The 23,392-nt window shown below is 39.5% G+C and overlaps 2 protein-coding genes across 4 annotated transcripts; both read right to left on the reverse strand.

Moving 5' to 3' along the window:
• Positions 1-1,206: 1,206 nt before the first annotated feature.
• On the reverse strand, positions 1,207-17,197 carry LOC141912730 (amino acid transporter heavy chain SLC3A1-like). 3 transcript variants are annotated; one of them, XR_012620189.1, is made up of 14 exons: positions 17,116-17,197; positions 16,605-16,801; positions 16,289-16,472; positions 15,800-15,991; positions 15,292-15,446; positions 15,081-15,206; positions 14,382-14,501; positions 13,828-13,949; positions 13,467-13,680; positions 13,231-13,383; positions 12,633-12,761; positions 11,854-12,008; positions 11,477-11,761; positions 1,207-1,269 (listed from the first exon to the last, which is right to left on the reverse strand). XR_012620189.1 is itself a non-coding variant. In XM_074804093.1 (13 exons), exons 2-13 carry the CDS (start codon positions 16,773-16,775, stop codon positions 11,536-11,538), a joined length of 1,947 nt encoding a protein of 648 aa, XP_074660194.1. In that variant the 5' UTR covers positions 16,776-16,801; positions 17,116-17,197; the 3' UTR covers positions 10,943-11,535. The 3 variants fall into 3 exon arrangements, 1 of the variants encoding a protein (XP_074660194.1); XR_012620190.1 differs by lacking the exon at positions 1,207-1,269 and adding an exon at positions 8,664-9,580; XM_074804093.1 differs by lacking the exon at positions 1,207-1,269 and having other exon boundaries at positions 10,943-11,761.
• Positions 17,198-19,709: 2,512 nt separating this feature from the next.
• Positions 19,710-21,884, reverse strand: LOC141912871 (zinc metalloproteinase nas-4-like). The gene is made up of 6 exons (XM_074804289.1): positions 21,846-21,884; positions 21,235-21,361; positions 20,961-21,161; positions 20,759-20,879; positions 20,012-20,078; positions 19,710-19,934 (listed from the first exon to the last, which is right to left on the reverse strand). Exons 1-6 carry the CDS (start codon positions 21,882-21,884, stop codon positions 19,710-19,712), a joined length of 780 nt encoding a protein of 259 aa, XP_074660390.1.
• Positions 21,885-23,392: the final 1,508 nt, after the last annotated feature.

Raw genomic sequence — 23,392 nt, forward strand, 5'->3', positions numbered from 1 at the left:
CGATAGCTACATAAGACGAATTCACATGCACAAAATGCTTACAAAGTTTGGTTATAATTTGAAAATGGTTTTCAGAGACAAAAATATATAAATATATACACATTAATAATTGCGGTCGATAAAGGTATTGGTAAAATGAACGAATCGAACATTTAAACATTAAAACAGTCACCATATCTGTACATTACTAACATCAAAATAGAAACAAAACATTTGATAAAAATCCCAAGGAGGAGGATGGTGCAGAGGGGTAGCCATCTTGAGCTACCAGCTCGTTTCGGTGAAACAAATAATGTCTATATATTCGAAAATTACATGGTTAGAAACATCATCCCACCGGCCCACACCACAGTAGCCGGGAAAACTGAAATATCTACCTACGCAGAACGCCTAATTAGATGAATTAATTTTTACGATTTCCGAGGAATTCTTCACAAAAACGTAACACATTTTTAAAACATGAAACACTATACAATATTCTCGTATAAACGTAATCAAAAACACCGAAAGAAACCCGCATTACATCAACCAAACAGCGTGTAACAAAACAATACATCTTCAGGGCCGAGACAAACCTGTTGATTTCAGGTAAAGTTTGTTACATGTTTCTAGATGAAAGTCGAGCGCAAATTAACTAAATCTTGAGTTGATAGAATCGTCCTATTGACACGCATGCCAACTGGAGGGGTGGCATCCACTGGGTACCCGACTGAAACCCATCCGAAGCAAAAAACTGCCGAACCGTGGCTCGCGTATCGTTTAATAAAAAGATAAAAATCTGAATACCACAAGAGAATTATTGTACATACTATTATCTATAGTACACACGCAGTGTAGTGGTTATACTAGTAGTACGGTGTGAGTGTGCGTGCTAGCGTGTGCGCGCATGTATTAAATATGGGAGATCGACGGTGTTCCGTGCGTTCGAGCACACGCTTTTGAATATTAATTTAGAAAAATGGTAATTCCACAAATCCACATACAGAGTTCCACACCTCCTGGAGTACACCACTGACTGTTTTTTATGAGTATCAATCCACTTTAGTCCGGTTAGTTGACTTAATAGTCCAGTTAGTTCATATATAGTCTGGTTAGTTCACTAGTAGTCCGGTTAGTTCACTAATAGTCCGGTTAGTTCACTAGAAGTCCAGTTAGTTCACTAGTAGTCCGGAAGAAGTTGACTGAAGAAGTAAAACTGTGATAAATTTCAGTTGAAGTCCACCACGTCCAGTATTCGTGATGAAGTTTACACGACAGCCCGAAGAAAACCTGAAATATAAAATTGAAATCACATTAACAGGGAGACTGACTGAGAGGTTGAGGGAGGATGGGATGAGAGGTTGGGGAGGATGGGGTGATGAGGTTGGGGAGGATGGGGTGATGAGGTTGGGGAAGGATGGGGTGAGAGGTTGGGGGAGGATGAAGTGAGAGGTTGGGGTGAGGTTGAGGGAGGATGGGGTGAGAGGTTGGGGGAGGATGGGTGAAAAGGGAAGCAAAACAGCACAATAACTCTGACATAGTAAAGGCTTAAGCAAAAGTTTTCAGCAGTTTTCAGTCACACTGGATTAACAGATTCTCGTTTTACACAAGAGCCCAGCCTGTGGACGTGGGAGAAAGCTGGTGTAGCTAACTGGTCGAGTCAGCTGGTGTTAACCTGCTGAACAAGATGTGGTGGAAAAGAGGGACGAGGAAGTAACAGGAAATTGTAAGAACAGTTCATCAACAAGATTTGTGAAACTATCGCCTGCACCATGTGCAATGCAAGCAGCTAGGGTAGTGCGGCCCGTGTGTAGGCTAGAAAGTGGTTTTTGACACCGAGTGAGGTACCTGTTAGACTAGTACCTAGCCGTCGTTACCCAAACAACCCGAAACCCGTAGTAACAACGACTGACTGATTCAGAATAAATTTGGTAGGTCCCTCACCTGCTCACTGTGTCGTGACGTGTCTGCGCCGAAGTCAACTGGAGTGAGGTCCCCCTGTGCGTCGGCCCCGAGGACATGAAATATCACGAATTCTTGTCTTTTTACCCAATATCAAAATTCGTACATTTAAAATCATCGTGGCTTTAAAGTCTTTATCAATTGAGGGAATAGTTCACTGTAAATAAAGAATTAGCGATTGAATTGAGCCCGCTCCACAGTGAAAATAGCGCGATCAATTCAATATCGACCGTCTAGTGCTGCCCCTAGAAATAACGATAGCGTGGAAAACGTGAACTAACATCATACTCGCTTGCCAGACTCTTCGAACGGTAGTAGTGGACGAACTAATTACCGATTTGCGGGCCGGATTCCGAGGAAAATTCTCAAACTCTGAAAACTGCTCTGAAACGTTTGAACCAAACCAATTTTCTATAAAAGAATAAGCCTTAAAAGAGTAAATTTGAATCGGGGTATTTCTAGTATGGTCTGGGAGAGAGCTACAGGTGTTTGTATGTTCCCTGATTATTTGCGCCCAATTAGAATACATCGAAGAAAAAATATGGACATTTTGTCAATTCAGATGATAAATTATCATTCAAAAATGTAAATGATTAAGTTATTCTGTATATAAATATTATATTAATTGATAAGTAAGTGATTTTTAGCTAAAAAGAATTAAATATGTTACCTAAGAAATAAGGAAATATCATGCAAAATTCAGAACGTATTCATAGTATCATATTTAATCAGAATTAGGCGCCACACTGGTCTGTATTGTACGTAATAAGGAAATTTAAATTCCGGCGGTAAATATGCACTACTATTTTAGTTCACAGAAATTCCGCTATCGTAATTCATAGGGGCAGCACTGAACGGTAGATATCTAACTCAGCCTCGCCATCTTACTGTGGCATGCGAGTAATACAGATATTTTTCTTAGCCGAATTTCGTTCAATGTTTAATATGAGTCCATTGTATATGAATAATTCTACTATTGTTTTAGGTTTTTCGAAGGGGATCATCTTTTTAAAACGAATTTCAAACTATTTTTGATAGAACTCTTTTGTCTGCGGAATGTACTAGTATCCGGTAAAGCGGTAGGCTCACATGCCAAAGGAAGAATTTCAAGCAAATTAAATATTATTCTCTAAATAGTGCATTCAACTACCACTAATTCACTGTAACCAGAAAAAAATGTTCTGAAACTATTAAAGAAACAATTTTCTATGAAAAAATAAAGCTTAAGAGTAAATTTGAATCGGGGATATTCCTAGTTTCGTCTGGGAGAGAACGACAGGTTCTAGATGCCAGGAGCATTTTTTTTCAGTTGCCCCGTTTTTAGTTCAAACATTACCAATCGGTAGTGTCACATATTTAGTCCTCGTGGACATAAAGTTCCCTATAAGTGAAGTCAAGTTCTCCCAATATGTGTTCGTTTGTTTGTTTATCCTCTCGGTGAGTTCTAACGCTGCCCACACATATTTATCCAGTTCATCTGATGTAGGTCCTGATCAACAAACAAAAAAGTCAATATATAGTTCCTAATGATGACAAACTCCTAAAAAAATATACACGAAACTTTATAGATTTGAGGCCACCAGTCAAACATACAGAGTTAGACTTAAGTCTAATTACCGGTGTATCAGAGAAATGGCAATCTGAGGTAGGCTACTCAACAAAATGAGTGTCAGGGGTCGAATATTTTTTGTCTCCGATTTCGATGAAATTCAGTATAGACATGTATTATGGGGTGCTGATCACAAATCTGAAAGAATTTTTCGGGTCCGAGGCCCAGAAAATGAGAAATTCGAATTTTTGGGGGACCCCCTAAATTTTCAAAAGGCCTTGGACCCCAGAGTTTTTGAGATATTCGAAATCTGATTTCAGATTTGGAATCAGCACCCCTGAAAATATAGAGGACTTAAATTTTAAACAAATCGAAGAGATTCGATTTTTTGGCTAAAAATGGCAAAAATCTAAGGTGTTAGTCCAGGAGTTTTTTTTCGGCGAAAAATTTTTTTTCTCTGATTCCTTCGAAAATTAGTAGGAATATGTATTCTGAGGTGTAGAATCCGGATCCGTAATCAGATTTTGAATCGGAATTCATCTTCATGAGCAAATAAGGGTTTTAATGGCCAAAATATGCACCCCAAAAATGGGGTACAAAGTCAAAATTTTTTTTGGCCCAATTTTAATGAAATTTTGTGCAGACATGTTTCTTGGGGTGCTGATTACAAATATGAGGTTAGATTTTGGATCTGAAGCTCGTAAAATGAAATATTCAGGATTTCGTGTTTCGACCCCCTTAATTTCGTCACAAATTTTGATGAAATTCGGTCCAAAAACGATTTTTATTCAATGAAATCAAATATGCAATTAATTTTTAAGGTAGAAATTGATTCTCTTACTAAAACCCTGGATTATAATTCCTGCAACACAATTACAGGCTGCTTCAAATAACCACATTGACAATTCTTATGAAATGTAGTAAACAGAGTGAGTATCAATCCACTTATAGTCCGGTTAGTTGACTAAATAGTCCAGTTAGTTCACATATAGTCTGGTTAGTTCACTAGTAGTCCAGTTAGTTCACTAGTAGTGCGGAAGTAGTTGGCTGAAGAAGTAAAACTGTGATAAATTTCAGTTGAAGTCCACCACATCCAGTATTTGTGATGAAGTTTACACCACAGCCCGACAGAGGAAAACCTGAAATACTAAAATTGAAATCACATTAACAGGGAGACTGACTGAGAGGTCGGGGGAGGATGGGATGAGAGGTTGGGGACAATGGGGTGATGAGGTTGGGTGAGATTGAGTTTAGAGGTCGAGGGAGGATGGGGTGAGAGGTCGAGGGAGGATGGGTGAAAAGGGAAGCAAAACAGTACAATTACTCTGACATTGTTAAGGCTTAAGCAAAAGTTTTCAGCAGTTTTCAGTCACACTGGATTAAGAGATTCTCGGTTTACACAAGAGCCCAGCCTGTGGCAGTGGGAGAAAGGCGTTGTTACTAACTGGTCGAGTCAGGGCCGGGCCGGCTTCACTGTTGTGTCGTGACGTGTCTGCGTGCGAAGTCAACTGGAGTGAGGTCCCCCTGTGCGTCCCTGAGGACATGAAATATCATGAATGCTTATCTTTTTACCCAATATCAAATTCGTACATTTAAAATCATCGTGACTTTAAAGTCTTCATCAATTGAGGGAATAGTTCACTGTAAATAAAGAATTAGCGATTGAATTGAGCCCGCTCCACAGTAAAAATAGCGCGATCAATTCAATCTCGACCGTCTAGTGCTGCCCCTATGTATAACGATAGCGTGGAAAACGTGAACTAACATCATACTCGCTTGCCAGAGTCTTCGAACGGCAGTAGTGGACGAACTAATTACCGATTTGCGGGCCGGATTCCGAGGAAAATTCTCAAACTCTGAAAACTGCTCTGAAACGTTTGAACCAAACAAATTTTCTATAAAAGAATAAGCCTTAAAAGAGTAAATTTGAATCGGGGTATTTCTAGTATGGTCTGGGGGAGAGCGACAGGTGTTTGTATGTTCCCTGATTATTTGCGCCCAATTAGAATACATCGAAGAAAAAATATGGACATTTTGTCAATTCAGATGATAAATTATCATTCAAAAATGTAAATGAATAAGTTATTCTGTATATAAATATTATATTAATTGATAAGTAAGTGAATTTTAGCTAAAAAGAATTAAATATGTTACCTAAGAAATAAGGAAATATCATGCAAAATTCAGAACGTATTCATAGTATCATATTTAATCAGAATTAGGCGCCACACTGGTCTGTATTGTACGTAATAAGGAAATTTAAATTCCGGCGGTAAATATGCACTACTATTTTAGTTCACAGAATTTCCGCTATCGTAATTCATAGGGGCAGCACTGAACGGTAGATATCTACTCAGCCTCGCAATCTTACTGTGGCATGCGAGTAATACAGATATTTTCCTTAGCCGAATTTCGTTCAATGTTTAATATGAGTCCATTGTATATGAATAATTCTACTATTGTTTTAGGTTTTTCGAAGGGGATCATCTTTCTAAAACGAATTTCAAACTATTTTTGATAGAACTCTTTTGTCTGCGGAATGTACTAGTATCCGGTAAAGCGGTAGGCTCACATGCCAAAGGATGAATTTCAAGCAAATTAAATTTTATTTTCTAAAATAGTGCATTCAACTACCACTAACACTGTAACCAGAACAGAGGCCCTGAAACTATTACAATTGATGTCCACGCCTGGCAATATTCATTAGCCATTTTTGCCGTGTTTTACTCCGTCATACTTGGAACGATAATGGCGACATATGCATAAAAGTGTACAGACTCGTATCTGGAAGCAGGTCTGGTTCGGGTAGAGCTGATCCCACCGAATTGATTTTAGCACGTGCGTGGGAGTTTGGTGATAAATCTGTGTAATTTATTTTGCTGGCTACCGTTAATCATCGTTCAGTTTTGCGTCGTATTCGGGGTTCAAATACCGAATCAGGTGGCGGCTTGGCTGGCCGTTCTTTTCTTACTGATTAACTCGTCCCTCAATCCCCTTCTTTACACCATACTGACTCGATATGAAATCCATTCGAGCAAAAACTAAACGCTTTCGACATTAAACAATTTGAACTTGAACATACGGAAGCGATGAGGCTCCGAATCTTCCCAAAAACGAAAGTGAAATTGTACAACTTAACTATTTTTCTCTCACAAGCCCGCCACACCTGGCAAACCCCAAAACCTGCCGAACTGAGTGGGTCTGAGGAGATGAAAGAACTATTTAACACAACGAACGACAAAAAACCCACAGAGATTATTTCTATTGTCCGCCCACCACGTCAGATAAAAAACGATCGAGCCCTGGCAAGCGAGGAAAAGGTCCCGTTTTGCTATGGCAAACGAGACCAATTTTTACACACATGTCTAATATATATCGATACAAGAAAAGAACGAAAATGAATTCCAACTTACCCCTCAGTTTGATGACACGAATCACTAAAATTAATCAATGTCCTATTTGGTTGAAGATGGTGACGCTTAGAAATCAGGGCCGTACTTAGCGGGGGAGTTTAGTCCGATCTCATTCCCATATGGAAAATCCCACATATATTCATCTTGGTCAATCAATATCATCCTGAATCTCTGCTAATTTAAACTGCACACGGTCCACACACGGTCCACACACGGTACATATTCTCCCCAATCCCTTCGTGTCGTAAGGCAGCATATAAGTTTAAGTTAAGTGAATATGTATTTATCCGAGTGATTCGTGTATAGAATGTATATAGGTTAATCGCGACTGTCCCGGTCACGGTTCCATTGAGTCGAACGTGATGGAACATTGTGCATATACGAAACATCAACCTCCAAACGACGTTGATAAACATAAAATTAATGTTGAATCATAATTGCATTGAAGTATTCACCATGTCAAGACAATTCCTTGAAGGGTTTCAACTAGCAGATTTCCACCAGCACTACAGTGGTCAAGATGGCGAAAAGGGAATAAAATCAGGGCTTTCCCAGGTTCGAATCCAATCTAGAACTCATGCGGATTCAGGGCCGGATATCCCATGTTCGAAGACCCTAATCACTCCGCTTATGCTTAACTGTAACAGCTATCTTTTGTCCAAAATTGAAAACAAAAATCCAAAACCAAATCTAAGATTTATAATATACTGTTTTTTATTTAGTATCAAAATTAAGAAAGATTTTTGGTCGATTTTCTTCAGTTGTCAACCGTAAAATATGTGTCTTTTTTAACACTTGTTTACTTTAAAAATAGATGCTCAATATTCAAAGAATTAAATTCTTCCTGTAACTAACCACATCTTTTTTTCTTGAGACTCAACATTAATGCAGATATCGATTCATAGCAGCCCGGAGCCTGCCTCCCTCGGCCCGGGTTTTGCAGCCCCTCAGACACTCAATACATTGCCGATATCCTTCTTCAAATGTTTGATCGTAAAGAATTCTCTCGAATAATTAGTTTGTAATCAAATACAGTAGACGTCACTCAAGATCAACTCGATGTTGGTTGAAATATTTTTTGTAACACTATTCATGAAATCAGATATCACTCAAGTCGGGCACATTTTTACAGCCCCAAATGTTCGACTTGACCCGAGTCTACTGTACTTGTTTCGAGGATGATGAGATATCACCTTGCCTCATTAGACATTAGTCATCTATCAACACGCTTTAAAATCATCCAGACTTCACAGTTTTATGTTCAACGAGAACTTTAGTATCTGTCTTGCACACTACAGGACTGGGTGTAAGTAAAACAGTGAAAGGGGCCTGAAGAGGGCGCTGATTCCAGGCTGCAGATCGATAGCTACATAAGACGAATTCACATGCACAAAATGCTTACAAAGTTAGTTTATAATTTGAAAATGGTTTTCAGAGACAAAAATATATAAATATATACACATTAATAATTGCGGTCGATAAAGGTATTGGTAAAATGAACGAATCGAACATTTAAACATTAAAACAGTCAACATATCTGTACATTACTAACATCAAAATAGAAACAAAACATATGATAAAAATCCCAAGGAGGAGGGTGGTGCAGAGGGGTAGCCATCTTGAGCTACCAGCTGTTTTTGGTGAAACGGATAATGTCTATATATTCGAAAATTACATGGTTAGAAACATCATCCTGCCGGCCCACACCACAGTAGCCGGGAAAACTGAAATATCTACCTACGCAGAACGCCTAATTAGATGAATTAATTTTTACGATTTCCGAGGAATTCTTCACGAAAACGTAACACATTTTTAAAACATGAAACACTATACAATATTCTCGTAAAAACGTAATCAAAAACACCGAAAGAAACCCGCATTACATCAACCAAACAGCGTGTAACAAAACGATACATCTTCAGGGCCGAGACAAACCTGTTGATTTAAGGTAAAGTTTGTTACATGTTTCTAGATGAAAGTAGAGCGCAAATTAACTAAATCTTGAGTTGATAGAATCGTCCTATTGACACGCATGCCAACTGGAGGGGTGGCATCCACTGGGTACCCGACTGAAACACATCCGAAGCAAAAAACTGCCGAACCGTGGCTCGCGTATCGTTTAATAAAAAGAAAAAAATCTGAATACCACAAGAGAATTATTGTACATACTATTATCTATAGTACACACGCAGTGTAGTGGTCATACTAGTAGTACGGTGTGAGTGTGCGTGCTAGCGTGTGCGCGCATACTAGTAGTACGGTGTGAGTGTGCGTGCTAGCGTGTGCGCGCATGTATTTAATATGGGAGATCGACGGTGTTCCGTGCGTTCGAGCACACGCTTTTGAATATTAATTTAGAAAAATGGTAATTCCACAAATCCACATACAGAGTTCCACACCTCCTGGAGTCCACCACTGATTGTTTTTTATGAGTATCAATCCACTTTAGTCCGGTTAGTTGACTTAATAGTCCAGTTAGTTCATATATAGTCTGGTTAGTTCACTAGTAGTCCGGTTAGTTCACTAATAGTCCGGTTAGTTCACTAGAAGTCCAGTTAGTTCACTAGTAGTCCGGAAGAAGTTGACTGAAGAAGTAAAACTGTGATAAATTTCAGTTGAAGTCCACCACATCCAGTATTCGTGATGAAGTTTACACCACAGCCCGACAGAGGAAAACCTGAAATATAAAATTGAAATCACATTAACAGGGAGACTGACTGAGAGGTTGAGGGAAGATGGGATGAGAGGTTGGGGAGGATGGGGTGATGAGGTTGGGGAGGATGGGGTGATGAGGTTGGGGAGGATGGGATGAGAGGTTGGGGGAGGATGGGTAAGAGGTTGAGGGAGGATGAAGTGAGAGGTTGGGGTGAGGTTGAGGGAGGATGGGGTGAGAGGTTGAGGGACAATGGGATGAGAGGTTGGGGGAGGATGGAGTGAGAGGTTGAGGGAGGATGGGGTGAGAGGTTGGGGGAGGATGGGGTGAGAGGTTGGGGGAGGATGGGGTGAGAGGTTGAGGGTGGATGGGTGAAAAGGGAAGCAAAACAGCACAATTATTCTGACATAGTAGCCTAAAGGCTTCAACAAAGGTTTTCAGCAGTTTTCAGTCACACTGGATTAACAGATTCTCGTTTTACACATGAGCCCAGCCTGTGGCAGTGGGAGAAAGCTGGTGTAGCTAACTGGTCGAGTCAGCTGGTCTTAACTTGCTGAACAAGATGTGGTGCCGGAGGAAGTACCGGTAACAGGAATTGTTGGAACAGTTCAAGATTTGTGAAACTATCGCCTGCACCATGTGCAATGCAATTGCAAGCGGCTAGGGTAGTGCGGCCCATGTAGGCTAGAAAGTGGTTATTGACACCGAGTGAGGTCCCTGTTAGTCTAGCACCTAGCCGTCGTTACCCAAACAACCCGAAACCCGTAGTAACAACGACTGATTGTTTCAGAATAAATTCAGTAGGTCCCTCAGGCCTCACCTGCTCACCACTGTGACTGTAGTGTGTCGTGACGTGTCTGCCACGAAATCAACTGGAGTGAGGTCCCCCTGTGCGTCCCTGGGGACATGAAATATCATGAATTCTTATCTTTTTACCCAATATCAAATTCGTACATTTAGAATCATCGCGGCTTTATCAATTGAGGGAATAGTTCACTGTAAATAAAGATTTAGCGATTGAATTGAGCCCGCTCCACAGTAGAATAGCGCGATCAATTCAATCTCGATCGTCTAGTGCTGCCCCTATGTATAACGATAGCGTGGGAAATGTGAACTAACATAATACTCGCTTGCCAGAGTGTTCGAACTGCAGTAGTGGACGAACTAATTACCGATTTGCGGCCGGATTCCGAAAAAATTCCCAAACTCTGAAAACTGCTCTGAAACGTTTGAACCAAACATTTGTTCTATTAAAGAATAAGCCTTGAAAGAGTAAATTCAAATCGGGGTATTTCTAGTATGGTGTGGGAGAGAGCGACAGAAAAAATATGGACATTTTGTCAATTCAGATCATTCAAAAATGTAAATGAATACTTTATTCTGTATATAAATACTATATTAATTGATAAGTAAGTGAATTTTAGCTAGAAATAATTAAATATGTTACCTAAAAAATGAGGAAATATCATGCAAAATTCAGAACGTATTCATTGTATCATATCAGAATTAGACGACACACCGGTCGACACATAGATGATGCATGCCAGACACCAAATGCACCTAATGTTGCCTTTGTGGACATCAAAGTGCCCTTTTGGGATGTGACAAGTCCTTCAAAATTGCTGTCCCTGTTTCATTTTAGTGGTATAAGATGTTAGAATACAGGATATTGACACATTCAAGTTCTGAATTCTATCGATTGATGGCGCTATAGTCAGAACCGTAAATTAGAACCTAAATCCGCCATGTTTTAGTTCATTTGCAATAAAATATCACTCGCTTCAAGGTTTTAGCGAGCGTTATTTTGCTTACAGTGCGTCATCACGCGTTATCCTTTCAGTACGACATCCTCACAATCGGTCGGATGCGATAAAACCTCACTTCAAAGGTTAGAAATCACTATAAATGTCTTAAATTTACCGAAAAAAGCAAATTCAGCGACAACACTGACTAGCGCATGACGTCACAGCATCGTCCGCTCAAAGATGATTTTTTTTCTCGTATCTCCACTTGAAAATCGCCGTCGATTCCGGCGGCATCGTGATCTCGTCTCTACTACGTATCGTGTCTCCGACTTCGAAATCAAAATCGCCAATCGTCAAGAACGCCACTTCTATCTTATCGCTATGGATGAGCTCGGATTTTGCCATTTGGCGCAGATCGAGTTTTCCGGCCACGCGACCGAAATTCGAAACTACGAGAAACCTGAATGAAAACCGAACACGAGAACAGGGCTTAATTCGTACATTATTCTAGCGATCAACACGGTGAGAATATTATTCTGATTTTGTATCTACCCCGGATGGCCGTCCGCCTGGCGAACGAAGGACATGATCTCTTCGTTCGACGAGCCGAACGTGATTCTACCAGCGTGTATGCTGGGCTCCTTCTCGCGTAACGCCGACAGATTCCGGAACTGCCACAACGATGACTGTCTCACTCCGTCCTGAACCTTTGAAAAACGAGGTAAGGGAATAATTTAATTCGATATAGGTTTAAGTATATATTATCAGTGTCTACTACAGCCTTGAACGAGCTTTGATCGTCCACGCTTCGTGGTTCGTATCGTAAATGAACTGTATGCGCCGTACTAAAACCACTGACATAGAAAATGATACGTTGGATCATAAACCACACCAGCAATAAACATCGGCGGTTTATAGAAAGTCGAACAGCCCCTCAAACCCCCGAAATTATTACGTTCGGGCAGAGAAGTGTAATGACATCTCATCCGACAATCTCATTACACTTCCCCGGTTTGGGGCGATCTCCTAATCGGTCGGGTTACGTTTGTAAAGTGCATTTGAAATCAGTTCATTCCTACAACTGCCGGTTCTGTTTTAGTTAGCTTGATCATGATTTAGAATATAGTGACGTGCAGGGAATATTATATATAGGCGACCGAGTCGATTTAAAGCTCAACTGAAATGAGATACAAGGCCAGCAGGTCAGGAGATAATATATACTGTCTTTACAACTTTCATTTGTAATATTCAAACTGTATGTAGAATATGAATTGTGCTAGTTCGCGAAGCGTGTGAATAGTGTTAAACCGTTTTTATAGGTCCTTTCATACCTGTACGTTAATTGTATCCCATTCGGGCGCCAGTGAAATCCACGGCGTTGATGCCGTTGTGTCGGTACCGCTGAATCCGGCGTTTGTCGTGTTATCCCACTGCATCGGTCTTACCGCCGGGTACGGATCCTGAAACATGTCAACAATTTAACCGTGGCTATAATTATATTAAATAGGTTTTCTAATTCAGCTTTTTGTACATTTTGTTACGATACACGGTTTAAAAACAGGGCCCCGTAAAGAGTTGTCGCCAGTGCAAAAACGATAATGCATTAAATTCAAAAAGCCAGTGTTCATAGAACAAGTACATATAAGTTATATTAATAATGATGATAAATAATTCATTTATACAAGCTATATCCATTTCGTTGGAGATTTAAAAAGAAACCTTGAGGCTTCAATTTTGCGGTTTTTCAATTTTTATAAAGATTTTCCAATACTTAGCGTCAGGGCATTTAAATGACTGTAAGGCAACTCTTTAGCGAAACTACAGTTCGAATTTTTATACGATGAAATTCATTCAAATGAAACCAGGACGTTTCGGCCGTTGACCGAATAAAACCATCATCAGGTTTATATCAACTGGTTGTTCTCTTACCGAACTCGCTTGTAGCAGTCCGATCTCGTTACCGTACAAGGCCACCGGTGTACCGGGCAGCAGGAACGCCATAGCTTTTAACATCTGCGCCACCTTTTCCCTCTTGGCCGGCACCTCGCGTGAGATTCCCTTCAATCCTCGACCGTAGTAAAACTAACAAACGAGTTTGGAAAAATATAGTTAAATTCTACATCGACTTAATCATATTTTCTCAGTATTGTCGGTGATGAACTCACCAGTGTAGCCGGCCATTTCCCGGGCCACTCATCGTCCAGTTGCGCCAATCTGTATTTTTCGAGACTCGCGCGAACTATTTTAGCGTTACCGCTCGGCTTCAGTAAGAACCGTTCTTGGCGAGGTTGGAAAACAATGTGAGCTCCTTTTCGCAACGGGTCCCCGTACAAGCGGTCCGATACCTCCGAGGGTTCGACCGCGTTTACGAAAACGACTCTACGAGAAAATGTGAGAATCATATTTAAAATAAACATTAAAAGAATTGATGAATTTAATATTCAAAATAAGACATTGAATGATATTCTATCACTTATTTTCTATTATTCATCGGGCCTTTGGCTTGAAACCCTTATTTATTCGTACCTGTGGTCGTCGGGATTTGAATCGTTCGAGTAGGCTTTCATTATATGTAGCAACCTGTTAATGACCATCAGACATCCGGGAAGCCCGAACGTGTATTCGTGGTCCAAATACTCGTAGGAATCCTGTATAGAGTATAATGAAATTAGGAATTAGAAAAATTTAAAAAAATCTGATTACCACAGAACTTTTATCTTAAAGTGTCATTTAGAATAATATGGAAAAAAAGAATTTGAGAAATTGTTGGCGTTAACCAAAACATTTATTTCACGTGACGTCACGTGAAATATAGGACGAACTTCGGTTATCAGAGTTAGTCGACTGCTCGTAGGTCGACTATAGTCGAACTTAGTGAAACCGAATATCAGCTAGTCGGAACTATAGTCCGGACATAGTCGACCACGGGATTGAGCGCGGTCGCTGCAGTTCGGATCAAGATGGCCGACACTGTGAAATACGTTACGACCGAAATATAGTACGTTCAGTTATAAGTTCGGGCGACTAGTCGAGACTAACTCTGACAACTGAAGTTGGCCCTGACCGTCACGGATACATACGGTGATGTTAGTTTTGCCGCTTAGTTTCGAGTCCCGCATGTCGTAATCTTCGAATAGAAATTCTAGACGTATCAAGTTGAAACCGTCCACTCCACGATCCAACCAGAATCGCGCTATTTTCTATGTAAAACACGACGCAAAATAGAAACTTCTTTTAAGCATCCGAAAAAGAGGTCAACAATCTCGATATAATATCTGACTGGTTGATTGATATAGCAGGGTGGTCTCTTAGCTGGAAATCAGGGAAATCAAGGAAAATTCAGGGAAATAAGATAAAATCCCACTATTTACAGATTAACACCTGACGATGATCTCTAGGGTGAGATCGAAACGTCGTGTCTTTTATATATTTTTGATTGAATAAATAAATTCTGGTTTTTAAATTCTTTTAATCTGTAAATAGTGGGATTTTATCTTATTATCCGTTCACCACGTTTGAGTGTGGTTATCGTTCTAAAATTCAGGGAATTTTCTTTTCTTTTAAAAGTCAGGGAATTTTGTAAAGAAAAGCTAAAAATCAGTCAGGAAAATTTGTTAAGATTGCTAGATCAAGCGTGAAATCTCTGTCTAATAAAAAAGTAAATACATACATTTAAGAAAAATAATAAGTTAATTGATAATGAATTAAGTAAATAATAGAAATAAATCTATCTTTTTACATCATAAAGGACGAAATTATATCAGTTAATAAAAACTTACGTCTATTTCTTCTCGCACCATCATACTCCTGAAATTCAAATCGGGTTCGTCCGCGGAAAATTGGTGAAGATAACATTCTTTTCTTTGCGAGTCGTACGTCCACGCACTACCACCACGCACGCTTAACTAGAATCATACAGAAAACGATGATATCGAGAGCAGAAATAAACTGGAATTTGTCTCGGAAAGATATATGAAATGATTTTCATACCCAGTTGTTCGGTTTATGAGTGCTGTTGTCACAAGGCGCCCACACGTAGTAATTGCGGTACGGGTTTGTGGGGCTGTTCGACTTTCGACTTTCTATAAACCACCGATGTTTATCACTGGTGTGGTTTATGATCCAACCGAGGATGAGTTTGGTGTCTAAACGAATTCAAACAGTCATCGATAGAAAAAACTGTGGGGGACTTTCGTATATAGAATAGGTTTAAAGTATCTCCGCGTCGCATAGGCATCTTTACTAGATAAAAGATTAGATCGAATTAACAAGGCTTTTCGGTATTATGACAATACGTCATTTGCAAATTATCTGTGTCGGATATGGTAACCGATTGTCACTCGTTCAAATTCCTACCACATCTTTTCAGTTCACTTGAAATAGCGTCAACATATCGAAACGGTCGTGTTTAAATATCGTTATAAGATTAGATATGTTCAAATTATTTACTGCATTTTCTGTAGACGTTTGAACCGACATTGTGTTTAAAGTCGCTTACTGTTTTTATGCAATGTTTCGATCAGCGAATCGAAGTCGTCCAGATTTCCATAAATCGGGTGAATATCGGTGAAATTGACGGTACGTTGACGCGTCGTGTTTGTCGGGTCAAGGTTGTCATGGTCGAATATCGGGCTTAACTGCACCGTTCCGATACCTAAAGACTTTAGATAATCCACCTTCATCTCGACTCCTTAAAAACAAACAAATTCCCGATGTTCGATTGATTAGATTTCAGACAAGTTTTAAAAAGTAGCTTTCTCATTAGGCGCTCTTGAACGTTTGAATATCACGAATAGAGTTTAGGTTGCATGATAGTAACAGGCTAGGGGTGTTTCCCAACGAGTTTTGATCTCCAATAAGTTATCTTCAATTTCAACCAACTTGGATTTATATATTATTTTCGAAAGAATATTGAAAGTAATTGAAATAGATATCGGTTTTATGCTTAGTTCTAAAATCGTGGAAATTTCTTTTTAAATTTTCGCACCTTTCAAATCACCGTTACCATCTCCGTTACTGTCGTAAAAACTGCGGGTGAAAATGTTATAAATCGGTTTCGTCTGCCACCAGGTGGCTCTGGGAGTAGGTTTACATCGAGGGAACACGACAATGAACGCGATACTAGCGGCGATCAACGCTAACAACGCCAGAAAGAATATTACCAGGAGAACCTGTAAGATATTCATCATAATAGTCATAAACGTTGAAAATTGAGAAATAGAAAATTAATGAAATACAGTCTCGTCTAGATTAGCATTCTAAGGAAGCATAAATGACTTCTTGATGATTTCTCATTGACTTACAGTGCGGAATCGACACCAGAATGGTGTTTGTGAAAACCGAAGTAGATCCTCTTTTCCCATCCCGGCGTACGGTTTATCGGGTTTTAGATCCGCCAGTTGCTCGTTGACCTCAATGACGTTAACGTCTTCTGTAGCGATGGGTGCTTCGTGAATATCGTCTGCGCTCGCCATTTTGTCGGGACTTCGACGATAGGAATCTGCGTAGATATCATTTGTGTATCGAAAGTTTAAATTTTTTTTTCTACTGGGTTATTTTCATTTATTCTATACATTGATTAGTAAGACTGGTAGACTATTAATCTTAGTATTTATTGTTAACTAGTAAAAACCCACAGTTAATGATATTAAATTGTCTGACGGTTTCGCAGTTTGTCTAAACTCCCAACATCAAAGAAACCAAAATGATTCAATGATACAAGTTTGTCATATCACTTTGGTTTTTCTGATGATGGTTTAATGATGAGCGCTTCGATATCAACTGATGAGTTTTTACTCGTCAAATTTTACTCACTGAATATTTGTATAGTAACTATTTCACCGGCACGAAAACTGCCCTGAATGAATAACTTCGATCCCCGAGAGAAAGACGACGTTTAGATAGATATCAGACAGTCGGTATTGCAATTTTTCTATTAGGCGGTAAAACTTGTTTTGTTATTATGAAAACTCGATAACGCTCAATAGCGAAAATATAAAGAAATCTGGGTCGAAAGTCGTTAAAGAGTGAAAGTAAATTATTCCGACCATTAAAAGAAAAAAGAGATGAATTATGATCGTATTTCTGAAAGGTTTTATAAAGAGAAATCATCAATGTCAGGTAGTACGTGTGTCAAATCCCTCGCTCTGTCTACTCGATTATTTCTATGATGAAAAGAAAGACGTTCTCGGAACGGATGAATTGCAAAGCAGTTCCAAAGAAACCTATTGAAATTCTGCGCCTAATTTTGTATTTGTGTATATGTATAGACCAGGGCGGATTTAGGGAAGGGGGATTTAGGGGGGCACCGGGACGCGTGTCAGTTTTCAATGGTGGATGAACAGAGATTGATTTAGGCTCTTTTTCTCTATTGGCGCTAATGTAAATGTTGCTTCAAAAAAAATCCGGTTCTAGATCTTAAAAATTGATCTTTGTGTTGATCCATAACGCAGAAATGGTTTATCTTTGTCAGAATTTTACCGACAAGTTCTGCCTCAGTGAATATAACATTGGGGGTGAATTTGTGAACTAACTTACAATTGGGATGCCCCGGAAGCGATTTTGACCGTCAGTACTACCTCCGAATATAACATTGACGGCTAGATAGTTTATTTTTATACATACTTTATTTTGTATTCGCTAGCCTTGCAATATCTCATCGTCGACTAGCCGCCCTTACTTCTCGTAAATCGTGAATTCGAATAACAAGCTTTAAATCACTTCTGCTTTTCTCAAGAAATAACCGTAATTTGAAATAAAAAGAAGTGGGAAGGCTATTATTATTACTTGCTTTTAATTCTATTCGTTTATCGACAGATTCAACATTTTGCACAAGATTTTACACAATTCGCGCTCATATACTGTTCATATTCTCCGATGCAGTGACCTTCGTCGGCCCAGATTTGACAGTTATCGTTAAGATCGAGACAAGCGACAGTTGTTGTGGGTTTCGGGATAGTCGTGGTCGTTGTTGGGGAACATATTCCGCAAGAGTCGCTACAATGGTCCCTCATATAACCTTCGTATTCTCCAACACAGTGACCATCATCGGCCCAAGTTTTACAATTGCCGTTATTATCAACACAAGTAACAGTCGTGGTTGTGGGTTTCGGGGTAGTCGTGGTCGTCGTGGGTTTCGGGGTAGTCGTGGTTGTTGTTGGGGAGCAGATTCCGCAGGAGTCGCTGCAATGGTCCCTCATATAACCTTCGTATTCCCCAACACAGAAACCATCATCGGCCCAAGTTTTACAATTGTCGTTATTATCAACACATGTAACGGTCGTGGTTGTGGGTTTCGGGGTAGTCGTGGTCGTTGTTGGTCTCGGGGTAGTCGTGGTCGTAGGGTTTGTGCATGTATTGCAAGAAATCTTACAATTCACGCTCATATATGATTCGAACTCTCCCAAACAGAAACCATCCGCTGCCCAGGTGGCGCAGTTGACATTATTGTCGGCACAAGGGACAATTTGGGTAGTTGTTGGTTCAGGTGTCGTCGTGGTTGTAGTCGTAGAAAGCGTTGAGCAAAGATCGCAAGACTTCTTACAGTAAAATTCCATGTAGGTTTTATAATGTGTCTCGCAGTAGCCTATACTCATCCAATGGGGGCATTTTCTATCAAAGTCCAAACACGGCATCGGTCCGGTAGTCGTGGGCTGAGTGGGCGAACTGGAGGACGTTAATGAACAAATACCGCACGATACTTGACAATTCTGGAGCATGTAGCCGGGGTCCGTATTGCAGGCGCCGCCTCGAGCAAGTTCCTGGCAAAAATTCTTTTTATCATAACATGGTACGGCGGTCGTTGGGCCGGCTTCCACTATTTCAGTGCCGGTTAGCGGATCAGTCTCTCGGCCATCTGAAAATCGAAATTATATGTCCAGATAGTTCGAGCATGAAATCCCATTTCTCATATATTGTATAAGTTATAAATTTCCCCAAAATACAGCTTAGCTTTTGTAGTGTGCACTGCAACAGTATATTCTATGGACATTATACATACAGAACATAAGCTTTGAAAGCTGTTTCTAAACTTACACGCGAATTCGCATCTGCAGTTCTTATTCAAGAACGAGTCGGGCTGCGGGCATTTGTTCTTCACCGTTTCGGGACAATGTGCTGAAAAATTCGTACAAAACAATTGATTTTATCTTGCGAAAATTGTGTAGACGCAGAAAACAGTGTATAACAAACTTACAGCTACATTCGTAATGCGAGTTGATAACTTTGACGTCGGAAAACGAGAAAGACGCTTTGTCCCAGGTATCCTGGATAAGATGACCTTTCGTGATGTCCTTCGCTTGGATGGTTTGTTTACCATTTGCCGAGAAGGCCTGACATTATGAATTGAAAGACATTGTAATACATTATAAAACGAGAATTCGTTAGTTTGGAGTAAGTAATCATAATCTTTACGTAATAAAGATACTTACGGTGATCCCGTAGTGCATGATACTGCGGTAGTCATACGGTACCTCGTACTGTAAAACCAGATTAGATTCTATTCTCTTGAACCAAATGGCCCAGTCCGGTTCGACATTCTCGTACAGAATATTCAAATACTCGTCGCGATCAGGCAGTTGATGCTCGTGAACAAGACCTAAAGCGTGTCCGAATTCGTGTAAGATCGTAGGTTTCTGTAGAATAACGAACTGATATCATGATAAAAGCTAATATATCATATTACGGGGCATCGTAATTTCAATCTACTCACGACTCGACAATGTGGATGTAAATTGATCGCTTGCTCGCCACCAGTCATACCCAGGTGCGAATTGCATCTAGAAATATAAAGCCTTATTAATATCACACAAGAAAACAAACTTAGAAGACTTAGACTGGCGCCTCGAGAAAATAAAATATGTAAATCGCCTATAGTATTATCGACAATTAATGATAATACAGTTATAATTCTATAATGTTACATTGAGGTTCAATAACTTTTTTTGGAATTTGAATGCACCGAAAATCGGCAGCCAGTCTAACTAGGCTAACCTAAATTGATAATGTAGGGTACGTCCTCTCAAAATTCAAAACGACATTTAAAGAAATTGAAAATAACGGCCATGACTGTGATGAAATATATCTAATTATAAAATGAACGCTGGAAATTCGCAATATTGTAATTATTGTTATGAAACGCAAATATTGATGATGTAGTGCACATCGACTCACACAGAACCCCTAATACATAACGCATGCTGGGTATCGATGTATATAAACATTATTGTAACGGTTTTTACGGCGTCAGAATATATAAGAAGTTATATAATCTAAATATTTGAGACAAGGGTTCATTAATACTTTAACAACCTAACTAAAAAACTAGATATACGAGAATTACTTTAATCTATCTTCAATTCCCCTTTGGGAATAAAGCTTGATAGAACAAGTGAAAGAACATCTTTCGATTTCAGCCACATCTACGAAACTTGAATCTTTTTGAATAATTTTCTCTTACCCGGTGCCGTTTTGTATGCGTATTTTATTTGTATGTTCATCAGTAGCCGCTACAAACTTCAAGCACGTTGTCTTTTTAATTTCGTCAATCGCTTTCTGAATTTCTCCTTTTTGTGCCTCGGCTACAAAAGAGACATAATCTAGATAATGGAATCCTCTCCCGGTTTCTATGTTTTCGGAAATACGAATATGATTTAGTTTACTGAACACGTCTGTGGTTTTAATGAAATACGGAATCGTATTTCCGGTCCATCGTTTGAAAAGTTCCCAATGCGCTTTCCTTTTCTGTCGGTTAGTCGCGTTCGCCGGATTGTTATACAGAGTGTCGTACTGTAACTCCGTCAGACTCATGTCCAGTTCTGCGAGCCGACCTCCGTCACTGGTCATCAGGCGACCTTTGAAAGCTGTGGAAGGACAGAGAAAAACTGTTGAAGGTTCTAACGTTAAGGAGGGGATTAATAAAACTTAGACACCGACCTTCCTTGCCACCACCTGCCTCAATGATGATCTGGTCGATGCTGGGAGGTTCAGGGGGTTCGATAAAGTTTGGTAGCATTGGTTGATTCGGTCCGGGTCCTATCGGTTGGGTGCCGAATACCGTGCCCTGAAATCAAAGAAAACTGTCACTCCCTTTGCTACACATGAACACTCAGCAAAGCTTATTTAAAAATTAGAAATATTTTTGGGTGGTTGCTGCCACCCTTCTTCAATTTAAAATGACTTGCAAATAAATACACAGTATATGTATATAAATCATCGAATCTTATCACGGATATTGACTATATTATCTGATTCACTCGGCAAAGCGTTGGAAACCCGAAAAAAACAACCTCCTCAGATTTCCTAAATAGATTCTATTCATTTTCAAGGCAGATTTGTTTCTTTTTTTTCCAGAAAATGATTCGTTTTGATTTGGTTTCCCTTACGAACCCGGCAGAACCTGTCGGAAGTGAAACGGGCAGATTTCAACTGATATCCGCTGACTCGGTGCCTCCAGACGACTTCAAACTTCATAAGTCGCGATGACATAGAAAAGATCGCGAGAAGTCGGCATATTTGAAATAATCGATTCTAGGCGATGAACTTACCGCAAACGTCCAAACAAATATCAACGTGATGAAAGTCATGATGGTTCAGCAGATCTACCAACATCGCTGGTGACGATACCGTTTATATGCCAGAGATTGCATCTACCTAGGATTATACACCGATTAAAGGTAAAATCTTTTACAAATCGGGGTATTGTTCAAACGTGAAAAGGATTTATCCCCAGGAAACGCAATTTCCTGTTCCATCGATTTTTCGATTATCTATTTGAAATTCACACCGGATATGACGTGTTTTCATATTGAAACAATGAATAATGTTATAAAAAATTTATCTGAGCTGCTCGTGGCTGATAAGGGCCGCATGCATATGATCAGCAAAACCCAGCTCTCGTTTAACAACCAACGAATGGTTTTGGCCGTTGATTATAGAGATATTGGAAGATAATTGATCATTCATTAACTATAAATGTAATTGATTTTTGGGAGCAAGGTTGGTAGACCTGGGCGTTTGCTCAAGGGTGAAATGTTGAGATTCAATCATAAGCTATACACTAACGTGCACTGAGTGCTAACGTGTTTTTAAATAGCCATTAAAACCCAAGTTTCGAACCAATACAAGAAAAAAGAAATTAGTATATGCAGCAATCTGTTAATGACCATGGATCCAGCAGATATTTTCACCAAGAACCTAATTAGTCATAAGTGTCTGAATTTTACTGTTCGCTGCATAAAATTGTTGTATCCCGGATTGCTCTTTGTCTCAGCTTTAACGGTTCCTGTAAATGTCAATATTACTCAAATCCGGGTTGTTTATCATTATTTGGCAGTTAGCGAAAATCATTGTATCTCACAATCAATGATTCAGATTGAACTTGATCCACGATTTATTGAAAATCAAAATGATCTCATCTGAAACTGTACATTCCAACAAAATACGATCATTTATAATGATAGAGAATAGCTTTAACGCTCTGTTAAAAAGTGCTTGTTAATCATATTCAATTTTATAATCACGAAAACTGGTGGTAAATTCTGTAACAATTCCTCCTCGATATTTAAAGTTTCTTCAGTCTGTTCTTTCTCGGAGAAAGAGACCTCATCCGTATCAACATGTGTGACGTCACGGGTATAGTTAGTCCGCGTATCGAAATCTGGTAGGCAGTCTACATCGATATTGGATCCGTGGGCGTCATAATCAGTGTTTGTATCGACAGTTGGTAGACTGTCTACATGTAAATCAAACTCAAGAAATTCTATGTTTTGTACTGGTGGTAAACTGTCGTAGCCAAAATCATCGTGAATGATAGGACCACCAGCCTTATATCGTTTGGTCAGAAATGAATTTCTGTTTTGTTTAGTCAGTCGCTGCTGGCGCTCCTTCGTCCCGGGCGTGGGGCGTAGAGCAATCCGGATTTCGTGTTCGTGTTTGAATTACATTTGAATTATATTTATCGTCTAGATTTTAAGCGTGTTAAATAGTTGAATAAATGAGTATGATGTTTTTTTTTTCAAAGAAAGCATTGTATGAATTCCTAGAAATCTAATGATGTGTACCCCAGTGGTACCGTAGCTGCGAAATTCAAGTT

The sequence above is a fragment of the Tubulanus polymorphus genome, chromosome 11 (genome assembly GCF_964204645.1).
Source record: "Tubulanus polymorphus chromosome 11, tnTubPoly1.2, whole genome shotgun sequence".
Taxonomy (NCBI): Eukaryota; Metazoa; Nemertea; class Palaeonemertea; order Tubulaniformes; family Tubulanidae; genus Tubulanus; species Tubulanus polymorphus.

What these genes read in the sequence shown, in the direction of transcription:
- LOC141912730 (XM_074804093.1), bottom strand. Translation starts at nt 16,775, where the DNA reads ATGGCGAGCGCAGACGATATTCACGAAGCACCCATCGCTACAGAAGAC. An exon ending in TCAAATCCCGACGACCACAG is followed by an intron (nt 13,681 to 13,827) that starts GTACGAATAAAT and finishes ATTTTCTCGTAG; the next exon opens with AGTCGTTTTCGTAAACGCGG. An exon ending in CAGGCGGACGGCCATCCGGG is followed by an intron (nt 11,762 to 11,853) that starts GTAGATACAAAA and finishes GTTTTCATTCAG; the next exon opens with GTTTCTCGTAGTTTCGAATT.
- LOC141912871 (XM_074804289.1), bottom strand. Translation starts at nt 21,884, where the DNA reads ATGACTTTCATCACGTTGATATTTGTTTGGACGTTTGCG. An exon ending in GGCAGGTGGTGGCAAGGAAG is followed by an intron (nt 21,162 to 21,234) that starts GTCGGTGTCTAA and finishes GTCCTTCCACAG; the next exon opens with CTTTCAAAGGTCGCCTGATG. An exon ending in CGCATACAAAACGGCACCGG is followed by an intron (nt 20,079 to 20,758) that starts GTAAGAGAAAAT and finishes TTATATTTCTAG; the next exon opens with ATGCAATTCGCACCTGGGTA.